General features: G+C 35.0%; 2 protein-coding genes across 3 annotated transcripts; one reads left to right on the forward strand and one right to left on the reverse strand.

Moving 5' to 3' along the window:
* Nucleotides 1-2,198: 2,198 nt before the first annotated feature.
* Nucleotides 2,199-14,526, forward strand: LOC100267228 (zinc finger protein BRUTUS-like At1g18910). 2 transcript variants are annotated; one of them, XM_002266536.5, is made up of 12 exons: nt 2,199-2,727; nt 4,852-5,070; nt 5,467-5,661; nt 5,739-6,085; nt 6,228-6,459; nt 6,611-8,337; nt 8,920-9,138; nt 9,220-9,357; nt 12,030-12,264; nt 12,357-12,416; nt 13,978-14,049; nt 14,141-14,526. In XM_002266536.5, the coding sequence occupies exons 1-12, from the start codon at nt 2,407-2,409 to the stop codon at nt 14,240-14,242; spliced, it is 3,867 nt and encodes a 1,288-aa protein (XP_002266572.2). In that variant the 5' UTR covers nt 2,199-2,406; the 3' UTR covers nt 14,243-14,526. The 2 variants fall into 2 exon arrangements, with proteins under 2 accessions (XP_002266572.2, XP_010663423.1); XM_010665121.3 differs by lacking the exons at nt 12,030-12,264; nt 12,357-12,416; nt 13,978-14,049; nt 14,141-14,526 and adding an exon at nt 11,602-12,019 and having other exon boundaries at nt 2,215-2,727.
* A 4,738-nt stretch (nt 14,527-19,264) lies between these two features.
* LOC100262064 (LOB domain-containing protein 27) lies at nt 19,265-21,803 on the reverse strand. The gene is made up of 2 exons (XM_010665120.3): nt 19,650-21,803; nt 19,265-19,552 (listed from the first exon to the last, which is right to left on the reverse strand). Exons 1-2 carry the CDS (start codon nt 20,447-20,449, stop codon nt 19,447-19,449), a joined length of 906 nt encoding a protein of 301 aa, XP_010663422.1. The 5' UTR covers nt 20,450-21,803; the 3' UTR covers nt 19,265-19,446.
* Nucleotides 21,804-21,880: the final 77 nt, after the last annotated feature.

The following is a 21,880-nucleotide window of genomic DNA, read 5'->3' on the forward strand; positions in this document are numbered from 1 at the left end:
AAGTTTGAAACATCAGAGTTAACTTAAATAAGATTATAAAAAAAAGGTGTTAGACTTTAAGGTGCAATCAAATAGATATGAAAGTTTGAGAATGATTATACAAAAAATAGTTGCTAGTAGAAAATTCCAATAGATTAATCACCTATTAGCAATAAATGTACTTTATAGGTGAAAGAAAAATGGCAAAATGGATAGATTGATCGATTGCCCGATCAACTATTTAATCTACTAACTAAAATGGACTAGTTTATATATATATATATATATATATATATACATATATATTTAAAAGATGGGAGGTAGGCTAACACACCAAGCCCAACACAACCCAATTTTCAAATGGGCTAGGCATGACTCGACCTGCAACCTATTTGGGTTTTTTAAAATCGTGTCTTGTCATGTCAACCTAATTGCCGTCTTTACTAAGAAATTTTTGTTTAGGTGTGGTGTATTTATTATCCACCCCTAATCATTCATATTGCTACAAATTTCTCTATGTGGGCCTACCATGGATACAATCATACTATATTCCATATTGAAGCGACAAGCACTTATTATATTGTGATTCAATGGCTCACACAGAAACTATAGGACAAAACAACCAAAATATCCAAAGAAGCACGCCCTCTTGCCATTCAAGAATTGTCCCCATACAATGAATCATGAGAATTGAGACCTCCGTGAAATCTTCTAGAACCCGACACTTGATCATGATTTTCTAAAATTAGTGAAAAACTTCAAACATAGTATGAGTAGAAAAATAGAGGATCAATTTGACCATATTTTTTTATACCTATTTATACTTCTCCAAAATTCATCCCACAGAACAAGTTTTTGAAAAATTCATCCAATTATCATCTCTATTTTTTTTTCTACATATATTACGTTTATCTTATCATTTTTATTATATTAATTTGAAGAATTTGATTTACCTTTTACCAATATGGTATGAACATTCTAGCATGGAATTTAAGTTCGCCTCATGGAATGAGTTTTGGGATAGTTCAAAAGGTCCAAAAAGCATAGATGGAGAAAGACGAGGGCCCATTTGGGTGGATCGTGGGTCTAATCATTGTGGCCTATGGGCTCTACAAGCCTTTTGAAACCTTTCCAAAGAGGCAAAAGTCTTGCTCGGCGACAAAGGTGGGGGTTGGCCACTTTAGAGAAACTTTGTTCACATCTCCCTCCATAAATCATTTGCTCCAAATAATTAACTCATGCTTCCCGGCAGCTGAAAAAGTGAGTATGATTTGAGTCTTTGTTTTTCTGGTGTCTGTTAACTAACAATCCCTTTCTACTGTAAAACAAAAGAAAACACAGGATTCCAACAACATACAAATTGCAGAGACGTGATTTAGATGGATGATGTCTCGAGGTTTATTTTTTAAAAGTTTAATCTTATAAGATTTGAGTTCAATATGCATATCATACTTCTTTAAATTCAACATGAAGTCGTAATCTCAAAAAAACAAAATGAAATTGGGAATTTAGGAGAAAATTATAATATATATTACAGATTTAATGATGTGTAAAAGCAGAAATGCCTGCAGTATCACTTTCTTGGAGATATATTGAATATGACGAGGAATGATGGGGAAGAGGCAGAAGTTACATGGAAATGCAGGGGGAGGGAACGTGGAGGCTCGAGGAGGGCACGCGTAGCACACATGTCTCACACGAGCGAGTGATGACGCCAAGTACAGCAGCGACGAAACCGTGGAGTTGACCAAACCTCACGTGAGGACAAGATACGGACGGCATGAACTAACCTCAATTTTGTTCTTGAACTACCCCCACTAATTTTCTATTCCCTATTCTCCATCTTATAGTAAAAACCTTAACTCGCTTCATACGTCCGCGTCGATGTCTTTGATCGCCATTTGTCGGACGCATATGGCGAGTATCATATTTTTTATGCTCTGAGAATAGGTGCTAGATTAGAAACCTGGACTACGGCGTCGAAGGTGTAGAAGAGGGCTAACTCCACACTCTTATACTGCGCGTGAGTGACATTCCTCGCACCAGGGAATGAAGTTAGCTCATGCAGTCATGGAACTGCATCATGATGCACTGGTGCGTTGCTCCACGTGCTCAAGAGCCGCTTTGGACTCCATTCCAAAATATCGAAAACAGGAAGCACACAGCCTTTGGTCGGTTAGGTACTTAGGTGCGAAGTCCCTCTCAAACCACCGTGGCAATAAAACACCAAAACTGTTTTTAAAAAACAGAAACATAAAAAAAACACTATTCAAAGAAAGAAAAAAAAAATGGTGTTGGAAGAGAAAGCCAAGAGACGAAGAAGAGAGCTTCCAACCCCACAGCATTAAATCCACTCCCCATTTCCATGCTCCAGTTTCCTCTCTGCTCACTCTCCATTGATGGTGGATGGCGGCGCTCCGGCACTGAATGGGCGGAGACGACGGCGGTGGCGGCGGCTGTGGGGTTTCTCCGGAACTTGCCTCGCAGACGGAGGCGGAAGCGGCAGCGCAACCGCTAGAGCCGTTGTGCCGGTCGGTCTCCGGGGCCCAACTTCGGGACGCTCCGATTCTTCTCTTTGTGTTCTTCCACAAGGCTCTGCGTGCAGAGCTCGCAGAGCTACGGCGGTTGGCGGCGGCGGAGAGTGGGTGCCGCGGAGGCAGCAGTAACGGCAATCTGGTCGTCGAAATCCGCCGGCGGTTCGAGTTTTTGAAGCTTTTTTATAAGTATCATAGTGCTGCGGAGGATGAGGTCAGGTCAACTTAGCCTCTGTTTGGTTACTAAGAAAATGATGGAAAATGGCATAATTTAGTTCTTTTGGTCCCATTTCAGCTCAACCAATCCAAATATTTGTGTTGGGATAGTTCATTTAAGGGTTTAATTTAATGATGAAAAAGTGTAAGACTACAAAGTCTCAATTCGCTTTTCTTCTTCTTCTTTTTTTCCTGCATTTCTCCCCAATCAAACGGGTTCTGTCAATCTGAAAGTTTATTTTCAAATATCAAATTCGTTTGGGTGTTGGTAAAACAGAGGAATCAAAAAACCCAAAATTTCAATTGTACATTTTCTCGTCTTGGTTTCAGAAAATATTAGAAAAATCAACTCAAGTAAGCCAAGGAGTTGTATTAGAAAAAAATTTGCAAGTCTCGCATAACATTTTCTTAGCAACCAAAAGTACTACAACAATTCCCTATATTGATTCTTGCTTCCTGTGGTTTTGTAATGTTTTTAATTTATGGCAGAATTATTAGATTTATTAAACAGCACATTCAATTGCCTCTCCTTTTTGTGGCACGCATATGTATATACATGCATATATGGATTAGTCCATTAATGTTTTCTCTTTTCCTTTCACTTTTTAAAGAATAAAAAGTGAAAAAAAAAGAAGTAAAAAGAACAAGCATGTGCAAGAACTATAATTTATGAAACAATAGGCCAAGTGGAACTTTGATAATTGGTTATTATTATTATTAATGGTATCAATGCTGTTAACATATAAGCCCTAATGCTAGCTCAAATCTGACCCACTCTCTCTAAGTCAACTCAAAAAACTTGTAAAAATATAATAAAACCACTTATTAGGATAGGTAGATCGAAGACCAACCTAAACTCAATTATTATGTAAATAAGTTGCACCCCATTTACCCCACACTGACCCATTCAACAAACACTTATTAGGATAGGTAGATTGAAGACCCAACCTAAACTGGACCATTATGTAATTAAGTTGCACCCCATTTACTCCACACTGACCCATTCAACAAACGCTTATTAGGATAGGTAGACTGAAGATCCAACCTAAACTCGACCATTATGTAATTAAGTTGCACCCCATTTACCCCACGCTGACCTATTCAACAAAAAGATAAATACCAAAATAAACCTGTTTATTTGAAAATGTTTGTTTCAAATATTGTATTTTGTATTTTGATTAACTGCATCAAAATGACACAACTTTATGCTCTCCAGAGTGTCTATTGTGCGATGATCTGGTACCAAGTGTAAAAATCAATTATCGGAAAATACAGACTAAATGAATTGCCAGATTGTCATAGAAATTATACAAGTCATGATGAAATGTACACATAAAATAGAGATTTTTTTTTTCCTTTGTTTTTCCCTTTCCATGTCATCACTTAATATGACCTGAATGAACTGTTAGTGCATGACCCAAGTCTTACAGTCAAATGATCCACATCTTCAACTCTCTCCTTGGCGGGGTACAATTTGAACTCCCATAATGCGAAAAGGAGACACATGACTATATCTATAACCTTATAAATTCTTGCTTTTCAACAATAAGTTTCTGATTGATGTTGCCTCATTGATATGCACGGAGTAGTGCATGCTGAAAAAATTAATTACACGCGTAGTCATTCTTCTCTTTTTCTTTAGCTATCGCAGGCTAGGATTCATGAATCCTCTTTTCGTGGAACCTTCATGCTGTGTAGTTGAAAGTACCAAAAGATCAACTGAAGTAAAAATGAAATCTAACATTTCTATAATGCTGAATCACTCTTCTAGGTAGCTAGACAGTTAAAAGAAACTAAAATGCATTAATATGGCTAGGCCTTTTGGGCTCCTGTATATATCCCCCCATTCATTGGGTTTTCTCCCTTTTGGGATTTTCTTTATCCACATACACATGTGCACACCCATCTTCGGTCTCACCATGCTTTAGCAGGGATTAAATTGGAGTAAAAAGAGTTAAAAAAGAACAATAAACAATAAGGTAAACAGTCTTTGGAAACAAGAAAGTTGGCATGCCTTCCTATGTTGTTTAACTTTTGACTCATCATTGGATGATGGTCAGTCATAGCTTTTGTGAAAGTTTATGGTTCTGTGAATTTGGTCTGAATTTTTCATTTTTGGCAGGTGATCTTTCTAGCACTAGATGTGCACATAAAAAATGTGGCACATACATATTCACTTGAACATAAAAGCATAGATGATCTCTTCAGCTCTATTTTTCATTGCTTGGATGTTTTAATGGAAGGTGATGCAAATACTGCCAAGCCATTTCAAGAACTCGTACTTTTAATCAGCACAATTCAAACCACCATTTGCCATCATATGCTGAAAGAAGAAGAGCAGGTACACATTTATTTATATTTACACTGACTTCACCACATTATGTAATTTATCACATGATTTTCATGAAAATTTTGCATAATGTAAATAAACTGATTTGGATGTCCCAACCAGGAAGGAGATAAAATAAACCAACCTGCACATATTGTAGGTTGGTGATAAAGAATGGACTGTTGGATAATTGAAATAAATTGCAAGCCAGGCTTGTGTTACTAAGTACTAAGGAAGCGAGGGCATTTAACTAGTTTTTGAGAAGGTTTTTTTTCCTTTTCCTTTTTGGACTTCTATTGGAAAATGAGATGTCACATAAACGAATTATTCTTGATTCTTAAGATTATATACATTATTTAACAAAAAAAATTGCACTATATATTAATATGATCCACTTTTTTGTGGCAGGTTTTTCCTTTGCTTATGAAGCAATTCTCTCCCCAAGAACAGGCTTCTCTTGTTTGGCAGTTTATGTGTAGTGTTCCTGTACTCCTGCTGGAGGATTTCTTACCATGGATGACTTCTTTTCTTTCTCCAGAGGAACAAGTGAATGTAGTGAATTGTATAAAAGAAGTTGTACCTGAGGAAAAACTGCTGGAAGAGGTAAACCCTAAGTCAAGTTCTTACCCTATTATTGAATCACTTTCCTGCCTGTAATGAGTTCAAATATATCTCTGAAGGTGGTAATCTCCTGGCTTGGTAACAATAACCAACCTTTTGGATCCCCCACTAGAATTGGAGAAGAAGCTCAAAGTGTTGGACCTGCAAATTTGAAGGATGCACTGAAAGTGTATTCATCTAAGAGTTTTTCTACAGAAATTCGGCAATGGAAGGAAGTGTTTGGTCTCAAGACCAATGTTGGACAAAATCCAGTTGATGGCCTTCATCTTTGGCATGGTGCCATTAGGAAAGATTTGAAAGGAATTTTGGAGGAGCTATATCAAATAAGAAGCTCAGACAGTTTCTCAACATTAGCTTCAGTTATTGTCCAGCTAAAATTTCTTGCAGATGTTCTTATCTTCTATAGGTAATATGGCTGCTGAAGCAATTCTCTCTTGTTAGGCAATTCTCTATTTGATACAGGTGTCAACTGGAGGATCTGAGTTAAATTACTAGTTCCTCTTCTTGTCACTTGTTCTATTCCTCAATTGATGCATTTTTATTTGCAGCAATGCATTGGATAAAATATTTTATCCTCTGTTAGATCTGCTTTCCGATGGCTGCCTCTCTCCCTCCTACAAACGATTTCCAGATGAAAGTCAAATTGAAGGTCTACAGAGATTGTTACACTATAATGCTAAAAATGGGATCCCTTTGTCCAAGTTTGTGGAGAAGCTTTGTTGGGAACTGGAGTCTTTTGTTATGGGGATTGGTGACCACTTGGTTTTTCAAGAAATGGAGGTACATTATTCTTTTCATTCTTAGGTTACATTTTCAGTTTTATTAAGCAATTTATTTACAAACAAGATATCCAGATTCTCATTGAACATTTTATTTATAATAAGTTTGCCTTTGTCACTGTCGTTTTCATAATTTTTGAAGTTCTTATCAGGTATTTCCCCTTATTAGCGCAAAGTGCAGCCATGAACTGCAGAAGTGGCTACTGTACATGAGCCTTCTTATGATGCCACTTGGATTGCTGAAATGTGTAATTACCTGGTTCTTGGCTCATTTATCTGAGGAAGAATCCAAGTCTATTCTGAAAAGCATAAAGCAGGAAGATTCTTTAGTCAATATGTCCTTTGCATCCCTCTTGCATGAGTGGGTTCGCATTGGTTATTCAGGTAAAACCTCAGTGGAAAAATTCAGAAAGGACTTGCAGGAAATGTTCAAGAGCAGAAGCTCTTTTCACTCTGATCAAATTGAGGAAGATGGTCGATCTTTTTTCTCACCTTCAGATGCAAAACCTTGTGAAAGATCTAACCCTGGGCTGATGAAACCAATCCCTGGCAACAAGGCCACTCATTCTGTGAATGATTCTTCATCCTCTGGTTCCCACACCTCTGAGAAGTATGGTACATCCTACTCAAGTGGGATCAATTTGCATATATTTTTCCCTGGGACATTGAAGATATTCCATCCTGTCCCTAACTTTCCTGATGGGATGGGTGATGCCAGTTCCATTCTTAATCTTGAACCAAGACCAGTGGACCTTATCTTTTTTTTCCACAAGGCCCTCAAAAAAGACCTGGAATTCCTTGTCTTTGGTTCAGCTAAGTTGGCTGAAAACACTGGATACCTTGCTGACTTCCATCGGCGCTTTCGTCTCATACGTTTTCTCTATCAAATTCATAGTGATGCAGAGGATGAGATTGCCTTTCCAGCTTTGGAGGCAAAGGGAAAAGGCCAGAACATTAGCCACTCGTACACAATTGACCACAAATTGGAAGTTGAACACTTCAATAAATTATCCTTTATTCTAGATGAGATGTCCAAATTGCATATTTCAGTTTCTGGTGTTCATTTCGATAAGATGGATCAGAGAATGCTGAAGTACCATCAGCTGTGTATGAAGCTCCATGATATGTGCCAATCACTGCAGAAGATACTATGTGATCATGTTAATCATGAAGAGATTGAACTTTGGCCCCTATTCAGAGAATGCTTCTCCAACAAGGAGCAAGAAAAGATAATAGGAAGCATTCTTGGAAGAATGAGAGCAGAAATCCTACAGGAAATAATACCCTGGCTTATGGCATCTTTAACACCAAAAGAACAGCATGCCATGATGTCCTTATGGCGTAAGGCTACCAAAAATACAATGTTTGAAGAATGGTTAGGAGAATGGTGGGATGGTGTGAATCAGTATGACATAGCTAAGGTGGTGGAGGAGTCAAAAATGCCTCAGCCATGGTTGGCTGATCCATTAGAAGTTGTCTCGAGGTATCTTTATAAAGAAGATACTGGTGAGGAGGTTTCTGAAAAAAGTGATGAGTTTCTGCTAAACGATTCTGTCAGCGCTAATATTATGCTGCCTGGAAATCATGCTGTGGACAATAAAGAAAAACTTCTTAATGAAGACCACGACAATCACCAATGCTCAGAATGTAAGAAGCCTTACAGTGAAAATGAGAAGAAGAGATCCAATGAAGTAGCTGATGTAACAAATCAGGTCAATAGACCAGGTCAGCTTTTGCAAGATAATCAGCAGTTCAGCCATCAGGAGCACCTTCTGTCAATGAGTCAGGACGATTTGGAAGCTGCAATAAGAAGAGTATCCCGTGATTCTTCTTTAGATCCTCAAAAGAAATCACATATAATCCAGAACCTGCTAATGAGGTTAACAATAAGCATCCCTTGCTTTTTTTATTCTTTTCTTTTTTGTAGTTTTTAGTATGATAGCTTTGAGGTTCCTGTTGACATGGTCTATTGAGTGCATAGCAGGCATGCATTCTATTTATGACCATGAGTGCCCAGGTATTAAAGATGTCCTATAAAAGCACCATCATCTAATTGCATGATCCTATCCATGTAACTATATACTCTCTTTATATCCTTGCTTCCCTGGACTAAAAAATGAAGTTTGATGGATGGGTTTAATGAATCAAGTGAATTTTCAACTGGTAGTTTACTGGTTTGGATTGCGGAATTGTATTTTTTATAGAGGTACAACTTGATAAACAGATCATAAGGCAGGATATAAACTCTTAACTCATTTAATAGGAATTTACATAGTTCTATGACTTACAAAAGAAAGTTCACTGCCCAAGTGATTTTAATATTGCATCTAGTGGACCTGAAATGGTGCCATGTTGGCAGACATTATGCTTGGAAAGCTTAATTCTCTTTTCTTCCTACAATGTCTTTGTGTGTTACTATACACTTGTATAGAACTTGACATAAGCTTCCCTGATGTTTCAGTCGCTGGATTGTCAGACAACAAAAATCTCATTCAGAAGTTGCTGTCTTGGGTAGTGGGAAAGAAATTCCAGGTCAATGTCCATCTTATCGGGACCCTCTCAAACTAACTTTTGGTTGCAAACATTACAAGAGGAACTGTAAGCTTGTTGCAGCCTGCTGCAACCAGCTTTATGCATGCAGACTTTGCCATGATGATGTGACTGATCATTCAATGGATAGGTACATATGGCATGAGTTAAATATTTTCCTTTTTGTTTTTCCTTATTTACATTTTTGCTGCTGCTTCCAATACATGTGCAGGAAAAAAACTACAAAGATGATGTGCATGAGATGCTTGGTAATTCAACCAGTTGGTCCAACATGCTCTACTGCTTCTTGTGATAATTTATCTATGGCAAAATACTATTGCAGGATCTGCAAATTTTTTGATGATGAAAGGTAATGTAGCCAGATTTACTTACTTTTTTTACTGAAAATATAATGGGTAAGTTTGTTGAAATCATGGCCTTCACTACAACAGTACTCGCTTATCTTTTTTCTGCAAGTTGTTTTTTATCTTTTTCGCCAACCACTTTTTTCAACAAGAAAAAGAAAATATTGCAAAATTTTGATGTGCAGTAAACAGCTTTAATTTGATTTTTGATTAGTAATTTAATTTATGTTTCTTTAGTAATTATTTCTAGAGTAAGTCATACAAGAAAACAAACTTCGTGTAGAGAAGTTTAGAAATCTTTAATGACCCATGATAATCTATAAGTACCTACAGGACATAAATTATATGTTGTCTGTCTCCATTTTAGAACAGATGTAGTGTTTTCATTCTGCCTCTGATAAGTGAGTGATGGTTACTATTTTAAAATTAACAAACATTTTCTGTTATTTGGATGCATTGATGTATGGCATCTTTTCTTCTTTTTTTTTCCATCATGAAATTATAGATACACATCAATATAGGGAACATATGATGCAGAACAAGTTGTTCATATTTTTGTTTTACAGTTTGCTACTTTTCCTTTTGTACAACCTCCTGTAAAGGCCCCTTCTCCTTTAGGCCATTTGCTTATATGCTGTGATTAGCAGCCTCATATATTACTTTGTGAAGCTTTTGTAAAGTCATTTCTAGTTTATTATTCTGTTTTAGTTTGGTGATTTTTTTTTCCTATTTCAATTATTGGAAGGGAGAATATCAATTCAATACTAAGCATCCATTTTCAAATAGCTTTCATACAAAGATATAATATGTTAATGGTACATGCAAAGCTACCCTCTTTTCTTTGAAAAGCTTTAACATTACATGATGATGAATAGGGATGTAATTGTTTTTTTTTAAAAATGGCTTCCTCAGTAATTACAGGAATTCAAGAGGGAATATTTTGCCTATTGAGCCCTCTTTGATGAATCTCACTCTTGAGTTGTTGTTTAATGCAATACTGCATGAATGTTGCATCTTAGGCTTCTCTAACTAGGGACTTCATACAACAACATTTGGATATATTTTCAGGCACCACCATTGAGACCTGGCCTAGGTGACCAGAGGTTGGGGTGGGATGTGGGAGGTTCCATGTTTGATTCTCAATCGGGAAAAAAATAAATGTGCAGAAATTTGGGATATTAGTCTAACTCACTTTTTGACTTGAATGAAGACATAGCACTAGCTCATTGGAAACTAAGGAATGACACCCATCAGAAATCTTACTTTGGGACCAACAAACTCCATTTCATCTTAATGGCTAATAAGATCTGCAGTTTGAAGGCTGCTCTAGGATTTGTAAGAATGTAGGCATGCATAGAAATGCATTTAGTCCAACTTAATATGTTTACCAACAATTTAACATCAGATCAATTTTAATAACGACATTCAAAAATTTATTTAATCCTCAGAGTTTGTTCCAGCAGAGTTCTGCTCTGTTCTCCAATGAGGTAAAACCATTTTTTCAAGGTTAGGCATAACCACTGGTGGAAAAAAAAAGTCCAGGACTGAGGATGGGAATATGAGAAGAGAGGGAATCAATCAAAAGGACTGGTTTCCTGAAGGTTGGCTACTTGGCTTAGATTGATGCATGAATGATAGCAGGTTTTTGCAAACTTCAATACATTTAAAATGCCAAAGCCAAGAAGATAAGTGCCTCCCTTTATTTCCCTCCTCTCCCAACCTAATCACCTAGGAAACTTGAGCAATGAAATAGCATAGCCTTTGTATTTCTCCAGCATGAGTCAGGGTATCTACAGTCCCTTCAGAACTTCCTAACCACTTCCTCATAAGTCAAGGTATCTTATAAAATTTACATGGGTGTATTGGTCAAGCTATCTCGTAAACTTTACATAGGTGTATTGTAACAAGTCTAGGATTCAAACACCCAACTGATCATGATATGACAATTCAGTTTCCTTCAGTTTTACTCCTCCAAATTTGAGGTGTCATTAATTGACATCTTTCAGTATGTTACAGGTTAAACTTTTTTTCTGGAAATCTTGCAAGGAGCAAATATAGTTTCAGAAATACTTGTTTCATTCTTGCCATATATTAATGCTTAAGCTTGCTTCTATTATTCTTCACTGTGACATATTTTATTTAAAAAAAAAAAATTAAGTACTGTCAAATACACAAATTTGATATTGTAATTCATTGTGCCCAAATGACCATAGTCAGAGCTGAACAGTTGTCTAGTATTTGTCAAACAGGTTGACCATTCCAGGCCAAGAATGGAATAAAGGACACTAAAAAGGTGTGCTGCTATTCCTTCTGAGATCGTCAAAGCCTAAAAAAGCACTCCATAATGCTCATGTTTTTCACATGTCCTGCATTTACTTTCTCTTATCCTGCTCTCTAAATATTGTCCACCACATCTAACTCATGACAAACTTATAATGGAAGTGAATACTTTTCTCCACAAATCTGTTGACAATAATAATCTGATAAAAACCTTGTACTCAATTTTCTTTCTTTTAATTTCTAATTTCTTTTTAGTATTATGGTTCTTTCAGCATTTCTTTTCCTAAAATGATGGCTAGGGAAAGTAGCATGCTCCATCTAGCTTCTACATGGATACACTGATGTACTTATAAATTTCTAAATTGTGGAGGTGTCTAACAAGGAGGTTGTTGAACAGGGAAATCTACCACTGCCCTTACTGTAACCTATGCCGAGTTGGGAAGGGATTGGGAATTGACTATTTTCATTGTATGAATTGCAATGCTTGTATGTCGCGATCTCTTTCTGTGCATATATGTAGAGAGAAGTGGATGGAGGATAATTGCCCTATTTGCCATGAATTCATCTTCACCTCAAGCTCTCCAGTTAAGGCTCTACCATGTGGTCATTTGATGCACTCAGCATGTTTTCAGGTATTTGGATCATATAATTTCTGCCTTTTCTTTTCTTCAAGAGATACAACTTTTCAGACTACATCACTGGAATTCTCTGATGCTGCTACTAGGACTACACTTGTACTCATTATACCTGCCCAATCTGTAGCAAGTCACTTGGGGATATGCAGGTCAGTTACTACAAATGTTGTTTGTGAATACCAAGTTGGGATTATTGTGCTCATTAATAAGCATTTCCAGCAAATTTATTTTGTTTGGTACACATTTTTCTGCCAGAATATAAAATTTGATCAGAATGTCTGTCAGATGTAGGCCTCTTTTCCCTTTCCTTTTCCTTTGACATGGCATACTGTTGTACTTCCATTTTTTATATCAAGCTCATGAACATGTATTTATCCAGCAAAAGAGAAGATTTGAATAAAGAACTACAGAAACAATTTTCATTCTTTTGAACTCAATTGCATTATTAGTTGAAGTGTTAAATCTCCATTTTTTTTTCCTGCCTCCACTCTCCTTATCTTTGAAGCTTTAGAACAGATGGTAGATTTAACAACTATTTGTTAAACTGTGTTCTGCCTCAACCATCAATGCCCAAGTATATTTTTCTGATGTACTCTGATATTGTTGGGCTCATGATAACTACCTTTTATGTGGAGGCAGATGATTCCATCCATTTCTTTGTGTGGGGAAATCTGATGCCTTCTCTTGTGTGGAGACATCAGATTTTTCTTTATATATGGAGACACTATGTTCATTCTAATTTGTGCTAATCTCATGTTTGTATAGCAACTTGATGATCATTTTTATGTGGAGACAGATATGATTCCATCCATATGTTTGTATGGAATTTTAGTATTCATGTTTGATTAGTCTACATTTAGGATATGTTAAAAAACATTCTTCTTTTGGACTAGTGATAATTTTCTTCTTTGAGACTTTAGCGTGATAATTGAATAGAGAGATTATATATTTTTTATGTTGACTAATTTTTTTGGATGCTTGTCTAGTACCACTTAGCCGCGTGCATTTGCGAAGTGTGAGCAGTAGGTTCCATATATGGTGCACAATATATGCAAATAAAAGAAACGGTTTATCAAAATGTGATAACAAAACTGACTTAAAGATGTCAAATAGTCTAAAAGCCATCATTTACCACAGGTCGCATAGGGAGTCCTAGCAGGAGAGGTTTGGTAATGGACCTAGTTGTCGATGTCTTTGTGTGATGTGGTCGTGGAATCTCAAACCTACATTTTCATTGTCAGCAATCTAAGACATTACCATGGAAATGGGTAGCACTGGGGAGATGAAATAGCATATAATGTGAAAAAGATGAAATAATTCTAACCAATGTAGATATAAGAGTGATCTTGTGGCCATACAATGTTGTGTAGGAATTATGATCAAAAGAGAGAAATTGGGTATGTCCAATTAACCAGAGTTTTCAAATGCTACATCACTTGATTTAGCTGTCATGAACAACCACAGCTTTTTAGATATGATAAAGTCCTTTGCTTATCCAACCTAAACCAAAAACCTATAGCTACAAACCCACCGCATAACTTAGCGACCAGTGGTGTAGGAACCCAGAAATAGAACTACATGAACTAAATTCAGGCTTGGCAATCAAGAAGGTTATTGATTCCATGATAGATTAATAAACTTACTCAGCATGTTGAACTGTCTTTAGTTTATGCAGTGGGGGGTCTTAACCAATAAAATGATGTTCTACAGGTTTATTTTGGGATGTTAGATGCATTGTTGGCTGAAGAGAAAATTCCAGATGAGTATTCTACGCAGACTCAGGTTGATTATACTTTTTTCTCTTTTGCTATAACATCTTCTGTTTTGTGTATTTCTCCACGGATATTCTGATGGACGGTGAAAATACTTGCAGATGATCCTGTGCAATGATTGTGAGAAGAGAGGAACTGCTGCTTTCCATTGGCTTTATCACAAGTGCCCTTATTGTGGTTCATACAACACAAGGGTTATATGACTCCATTGCATAGTGAGTGTAACTAATTGTTACTCTCAAGCTAGTTCATGTAGAATAATGAGTTGTACATTCCATTAGAGACCACTTGGAACTGGAAAACAACTCTTATCTTTATGACTTTGAATAATTTGGCTGATATCTATGATGATATCTTAGCTGATGCAGTATTCTAGGGTTTGTACCAAAAAGGAAGAAGAATATGAAGAAAAGTGAACATTGAGGAAGAGGGAGTTGTGCATCCTCTCACTCTGAAAGTAAATAAAACCTCACAATACTCTTCTCTAGTTTTTGCATGCATCCAACTCATACCCAACAAGCTTAATACATGATGAAAGACACATTAATAGTTCTATTGGTGATTTGTTGCAACCTTCTTGAAGTGTCGTGCAGTTCTGCTAGAGATTTTTCATGGAATTAAAACTTTATCTGTATCTTTATTTATTGATGGAAACTTGAGTGGCTAATTCAGTCAGACTTATTTTGGCTTTGATGATGCTTGTTTTCTGCCTTTCTACTAGAGGAAATGCATTTGAAGAATAATCATGCTCAAGACTTATGCCGCTAAGATGAGAACTGAAATCTAATTTAGTGACTGTTAGGTTGCAAGGAGAGTGTGGAAGAAAGCAATGGTTTTCTGACTGATGCCTGTTCTGTTTCAATTTAACATGAAATATCATTAAAGATGGTTCACAAGAAAATCTTTCCTACAGGTTTAGGGTGCAAGGGTATAGGATGACTAATCATAGGCAATTTAGCTGTATCCACCTTGGGCATTGTCAATTGGGACATCACTAATATGTTTAGGAAAGTTATAAAGGGAGAGAAGAGGCTATCCAAGAGGAACACTATAAGATGCTTCCAATTAGGTATATAAACTTGAGAACATGTGAATTGTGAAAGAAAAAATTATATGATAACTTGAATAATCAGTGGCTTACAGAATTGAATTGTTCACTGCCTGAAAACCCCACAAATTACCTCTTTCAGCATCTCATGATAAATCAATTAAAATATTTTTTTTAGCTGTCCAAGAGTTAAAAATCAATGGATAGAGATGGAAAGTTGATCTCATAGATAGAGTTTATTGTTTTCAGATGTAAAACATTTCAATAAACAGATGTATACTTGAGATGATGGAAACCATGGTAATCTGAAGTTGGACCACATTGGGAAATAAACAAGTTGAGCTAGCTTTTAGGCAAACTTTTCTCATCATCATCATTTTCTTACCTTTGGGTTATATCTTTGGATGAGTAAAGAGTGTATTGGTTAAATTAAATTTCAGTTACTAATTACTATTTCATACCTCTATCTGATATTATGATCCACATCTCAGCACTCAAAGCATACATGCACATAAACATGAAGAAGTTTACCTTGTGAAAGGAATATCAATAATGAAATTATTTTGATGGTGCTATATGTATCTATCTATATATATATATATATTATGATATATTTTCAATTTTCAATTTTCATAATTCGGATTGATGTCCTTAAAGATAGTTAACAAATAAGACTAAGACGGTTAAAGCATGAGATCTATAACCTCAAAAATACGAAAAACACAACGGAGAGAACATATGAGGATGTTGAAATTTTTATAAAAAATTAGAATTATAAAAAGATCAATAGAAATAATTAATTAGTCAATAAAGAGTTTTCAATATGCTATGTATATTTAGAGAAAAAATGAGATTAAAATAATATTGTGATTGATAATGTTTTCTCTTTCCAAGTGGTTATTAATATCATTAACAATGATAAACATCTCAAAACATGAAATATAGAAAAATGGCAACATTGAAATAATTGGCTAATTAAAATAGAAAGAAGTCATTTAAATAGGGTTAAACTCATTAGACCTAAAGGCATAAAGTCTGCCAAATATAAATGGGTATTTGTACAAAAGTGAAACAAAAAAAGTAATATCATAAAATATAAAGCACAACTTATGACACAAGGTTTCTCACGGAAATCTAGTACTCATAGAAATCTAGTATTAATCATGAGAAAACATATTCTTTCGTGAGAGATGTAATCACATTTGAGTAGTAAATAAGTTTATTTTTGAAATCTTTAAAGCATTTATCTTAGATTCTCATAGTTTATACTTGATTGGACTGCGAAGCAATTTAGAAGCATGTCATGTAATCACCTTGGCAAATACCTAGTGAATGAAAGATCTGTAAATAATTCAATATATCCATGTGTTTTTATTAAGAAGTTAAAAATTGAATTTATGATTATTGTAATATATGTTGATGATTTAAATCTTGTTAAAATTCATAACAACAATAATTTAATTGAAAAAAGAATGTGAAATGAAAGATTTTTGTGGGACAAAATTTTGTCTCGGACTTATAGTTAGAACATGTTTTGAATGGAATATTTGTCCATAAATCAATATATATATATATATATATATAAAGTTTTAAATCATTTTTATATGAATAATGAATATCCATCAAATTCACCAATGGTTGCCCATTCATATGAGGTGAAGAAAGACCCATTTCATCCTTGTGAAGAGTAACAAAATTTATTATTTTTTATGTATCATATTTTAGTGCAATTCGTGTACTTGCGTGTCATGCAAATTATACATAACTAAATATTACATTTTTTTTATTAATTTACTAGCAAGGTACAATTCCGACATTGAAATGGTGTCATGCATGCATTATGCTAGTTTTGTGGAACATCTAATATGCGTCTATTTCATTTAAGAAATTCAAAATCATAATTATGTGTCTATAAAAATGCAAATTATCCTTGGAGTCCTCATAAGGCTCAACCTCAAATATGATATGCATATTTACTTATAACAATATGCATTGTTGTATGATGGAGATTTATAAAACAAATAATAATTATTACTTCTTCAAATTATTTGGAGATACTTGCAATTTATGAAACAAGTCATAAATGCATATAACTAAAATCTATGATCCAATATATTTAAGAATCATATGAATTATCCTTCATTAAATACTATATAACAATATTATCTAATATTGTATATACTGTACATATTACAAAAGATTTTATTAAAGCTAATTAAATTAAACATATCTCATCACTTAAATCCTATCATACACATGAACTTAACTTCAGATGAGTAATGAAATTAATGTTTAGCAAGTACGTTGCAATGAATATCTAAAAGATCAATTTACAAAGGCATTGTCAATTACAATATTCAACAAATTAATATATAGGATTGAAATAGGTCATCTCAAAGATCTTTCATGATGAATTAGTGAAAAAATAAAATATGTTAGTATATTATAATTTTTTCCTTTCAATTAGGTTTTATACCATTAGATTTTATTGGCAAAATTTTTATTAAGGCAATCTTGATAGATAAAGATCATCCTAAAAAATTATAAAAATATTTTACTCTTTTTCCTTTGTTATATTTCTTTCTTGGGCTTTTTTTTTTTTTTTTTGCTAGTAAGGTTTTGACGGAACATATTTTCTTAAATGTAATGACATCCAAGGGTAGTGTTATAAATGCAAATGGTAGATGAGCACCATCTTATGGTTTGCCATTTACTCATCTTAAATATGAGTATTAATATTGACAAATTGAAGTTTCGACTCCATTTGGGAAGTGTTTTTGAAAACAATTTGGAAAAACAATATTTGAGAATAATTCTTTAATGTTTTTTTAAACAAAAGTTTGTTTAGAAACCTAAAATGTTTTTAACATGTTTTCTATATTTTTAAATATATTTTAACAATAACTTTATATATAATGCTTTATTTTTAACCATTCTTTACATTTGTACAGTTATTTTTTAAAATAACTCTCAAACAATAAGTAAAAATAACTAAAAAATGTTGACACCATTTTTTTGTTTCGTTTTTTTTTAAAATAGAAAATTGTTATGTCAAATATGTTTTCTTATTTAGCAGTTACCAAATAGTACCTTTATTTTTGTAATTCTATACAAAACACTTCTCAATCATATATGGAGAGACTCAAAAGAGAAAAAAATTTCAATTCTCTTCGTTCTCCCCTCCACAATTTTACTTCTTGTTTATTCTTTATTTTATAACTTTCAAGGCACATCCTCTTTTATCTCTATCATTTTTAAGTTTATGGAAAAAAATTTAAGTTTAAAAAGTAATAAAACTATCACTAATTTGCCAAGAGGGTGGACAACTCTTTCTTTTGCACAAGGTCATTCCATCAAACCCAAGTCACTACAAAGTGAGAAATACAAATACCATCAACCCCATCTAATGTAAGATATCACAATTATTCTTCCCTCTAAGGATACTCAACGTTCTTATTATATTTCATAGGATTGTACGGCTAAACAAACAAACATAGCTTACGAGGCCAAACAAACTTCTATACTAGAGTCAAGGATCCTAGACTTATATAATATTTGTAATGACTTGCTCTCAACTATGTATATATTGTCCATTCTAAACCAAATAGATTAAAAGGAGCTTATACATTTATAATCAAATTTATTTATTTTTAATTCGATGTGGGATGTTATAATTACTTCTCCCTCAACATAGACATATCATCCTGATTGTGTCCAATAGGATTGGAAGACCAAACAAAAAAGCATCTTTACAAAGTCAAACAAATATCCACCATAAGGTCGAAATTGAGCTTTAATACCATTTATAACAAATCCGCTTTTACATCAATTTGTGCAAAGGATAGCACTCAAGGTTCCACAAAATAAAAACTTTTTATTTTTTTGACAAAAGAACATTAATAAAAAAATAATAATAATAATAATACTGTATGTTTTGATGGAATATCGAAGACTAGCTATAGATAAGTTATTACCATGAATCTCCATCAAGTTTAGAAGCTCTCATATATTCAAGACAATATTCAATCTCTCTTGTTCCTTTTTAAAACTTTTCTCTAATCAATATATATAGTATTATCTGTTATATGTTTAATTTCCATAGCTATCATTTGCAATCACAGATTTAATAACCTATTAACATACTATATATATATGACCCATTTTCAACTCTCACAACTCTATCAAATTCAATAGAATTATTAAAATGTAGAAAGAGGGAGTTATGATAGAAATTTAAAACACTACAACAGTCATGAAATGGTGAAGGTGAAAGGAAAACAAATTAACACAAAAACAATAGAAAAAAAATGCTCAGAGGACTGAAATACAATTGAATCTGGAAATGCTACCCACTTCTTATCATTGGCCGAGACTGATGAGACTGAAGCATGCCGCAGCGCTTTTCAATTCATTCTCAGCAACATTGTCAGTGGACTGGGTGGCATCTTTGAAGGATGATTCCGAGCTACACATGAACATAAACCATCACGCAGAAAAATCGCTAGATATGGATTAGAATAATAGAATTACAGTCAATATAAACAAAGCTCAAATAAATGTACCTTGATTCATAAGCCTCTTTGGAATCTACGTATGACTGTCTGTCGTCAAAAGTATCGAAGAATGGATGTATCTCATCATAATCCTGGGCAGCCTGGGGTTGGAGGGGTAAGGGCTGTGTGGCAACGGGTTGAGGCTGGATTGTCAAGGAATTGTGAACATCATTGTTGTTGGTGATACTGAATGAATTCTGAGGCCACACAGGATTCAGAGAATTGTCTTTGGGATCAAGGAAATCAAAATTGAAAGGCGCATTGGTCGTAGGAGAATATGGGTGATGGGTTCCAACTCCAACAGGCAGACCACCATCACCACCGCCAGCAACAGAAACAGCGTTGTATTCCGGAGGAGGAGGAGGAGGGTTATGATGGAGAGAGAGGGCACTGCAGCCTAGCTCCAAGGGGGAAGAGGAGGAATCACTGGGTGCAGAGGCCATCTGTATCTGTTGGTGGTGGTGCTGGCGGCAGATTTCAAGCTGTGAAAGGACAACATGAAGCTCGTCCTCGGTCTGGCGGATTTGGTAATGGAGTTGGCAAATCAAACCCAAGCAGCCGCTAACCGGATAGCGCTCACGGATGGTGGCCTGGTAGATGATGGACTGCATGGCGGTGAGTTTCTGGGTGGGGTCCAATTGCTTGAGAATTTTAAGGATGTTGCTGACACCAAAGAGCCTGTGAGCGTCGGCAAACATTTTGGGCTGATCAGGAGGGAAGTAAGGGGCAAGAGGACACTCAGAGGAGCACTTCCTCCTCTGGTACTTGCAGGCAGCGCATGCTTGGCTAGTCCCACCTTTAAGGGTCATGTCTCCGCATGCACATCCCAACTGTGGAAAGCAGGTGGCTTGGGTGGTTTTCTTTTAAAGTTTTTAACCGAAAAGTCTAGGTGGGAGAAATCTGAAATGGTCTTGAGGATATCTGCGGAATTGGAGGGGGAGGGATGAGACTGAGTAAATACAAGAGTGACGCGTGCCCTGATATTAGACACCCTCCTCAGCCTATGGGTGAGGTGAGGGTGAGGCAGGCTCTCTAAAAGTCAGTGATGGGGTATCCTTAAAAGCAACTTGTTTGCACCAAATGTTGTCAAGTTAATCTATTGAAGATTCTAATCTCCACCTACTTCGGATCTCTACACTCGTCTAAACAAACCAAAGTCTGATAGTTGCTTCATTGTGCCATGTCAATATGTTGACGTGGTACATCTTATGACTCAAATCACACCATCTGGTCACCTTCTACTTTCTTCTTTTCAACTTCTCACCTCAAATTTGATAACCAAGGAAAGTTTCAAAACTTCTCTCTCTCTCTCTTCAACCCTCTATTTTAAAGCCAATTTAATAATTATTTCATCATTTTTAACCAAACATTTTTTTCTTTCTTTTTTTTTCTAATCCTTTCAAAAACTCTCTCTCTCTCTCTCTCTTCAAACCTCTATTTTAACTCTATTTTAAAGCCAATTTAATAATTATTTCATCATTTTTAACCATACATTTTTTTCTTTCTTTTTTTTCCCTTTTTTTTCTAATCCTTTCAAAAACTCTCTACCTCTATCTCTCTCTCTCTCTTCAACCCTCTATTTTAACTCTATTTTAAAACCAATTTAATAATTATTTCATCATTTTTAACCAATCATTTCTTTCTTTCTTTTTTTCCCTTTTTTTTCTAATCCTTTCAAAAACTCTCTCTCCATCTCTCTCTCTCTCTCTCTCTCTCTCTCTCTCTCTCTCTCAAATAAGGTATAAAACAATTAAATTTGATATATATATATATATATATATAAAGACTAATAATACATGCCTGTTTTTATTTTTTATGAGTATCGATTCAATACCGTAACAAAGCAAAAACCTGAAAAATATGATTAATGATGATCAACACATTCTCTTCTCTATGAGAGCATTCTAATAAACGACTTTATAGGTTCGACCAGATTATTACCATTATTAAAGGCATCTGCTAGAGTTTATAAATGCTAATCACTGCAGAAAACATGTAATAACATCTTTGCATCACTACTTAAATGATAACAGTCATAATTAAGAAATCATGGTCTTCCCCATCAAAATAAGATCAATAGGTCGTGCATAACACCACTGTTTCTTAATGAAAGTTTGAATGGTATCGACATGATATTCAACCTCAAATACCAAGGCATAAGTCCCAGAAACACCTAGCAAACAGCATCCAAAAAGGAGTGTATGGTATTGATTCCGGATAAATCATGCATAAATAAATAT

The sequence above is a fragment of the Vitis vinifera genome, chromosome 17, assembly GCF_030704535.1.
Source record: "Vitis vinifera cultivar Pinot Noir 40024 chromosome 17, ASM3070453v1".
NCBI classification, from domain to species: Eukaryota; Viridiplantae; Streptophyta; class Magnoliopsida; order Vitales; family Vitaceae; genus Vitis; species Vitis vinifera.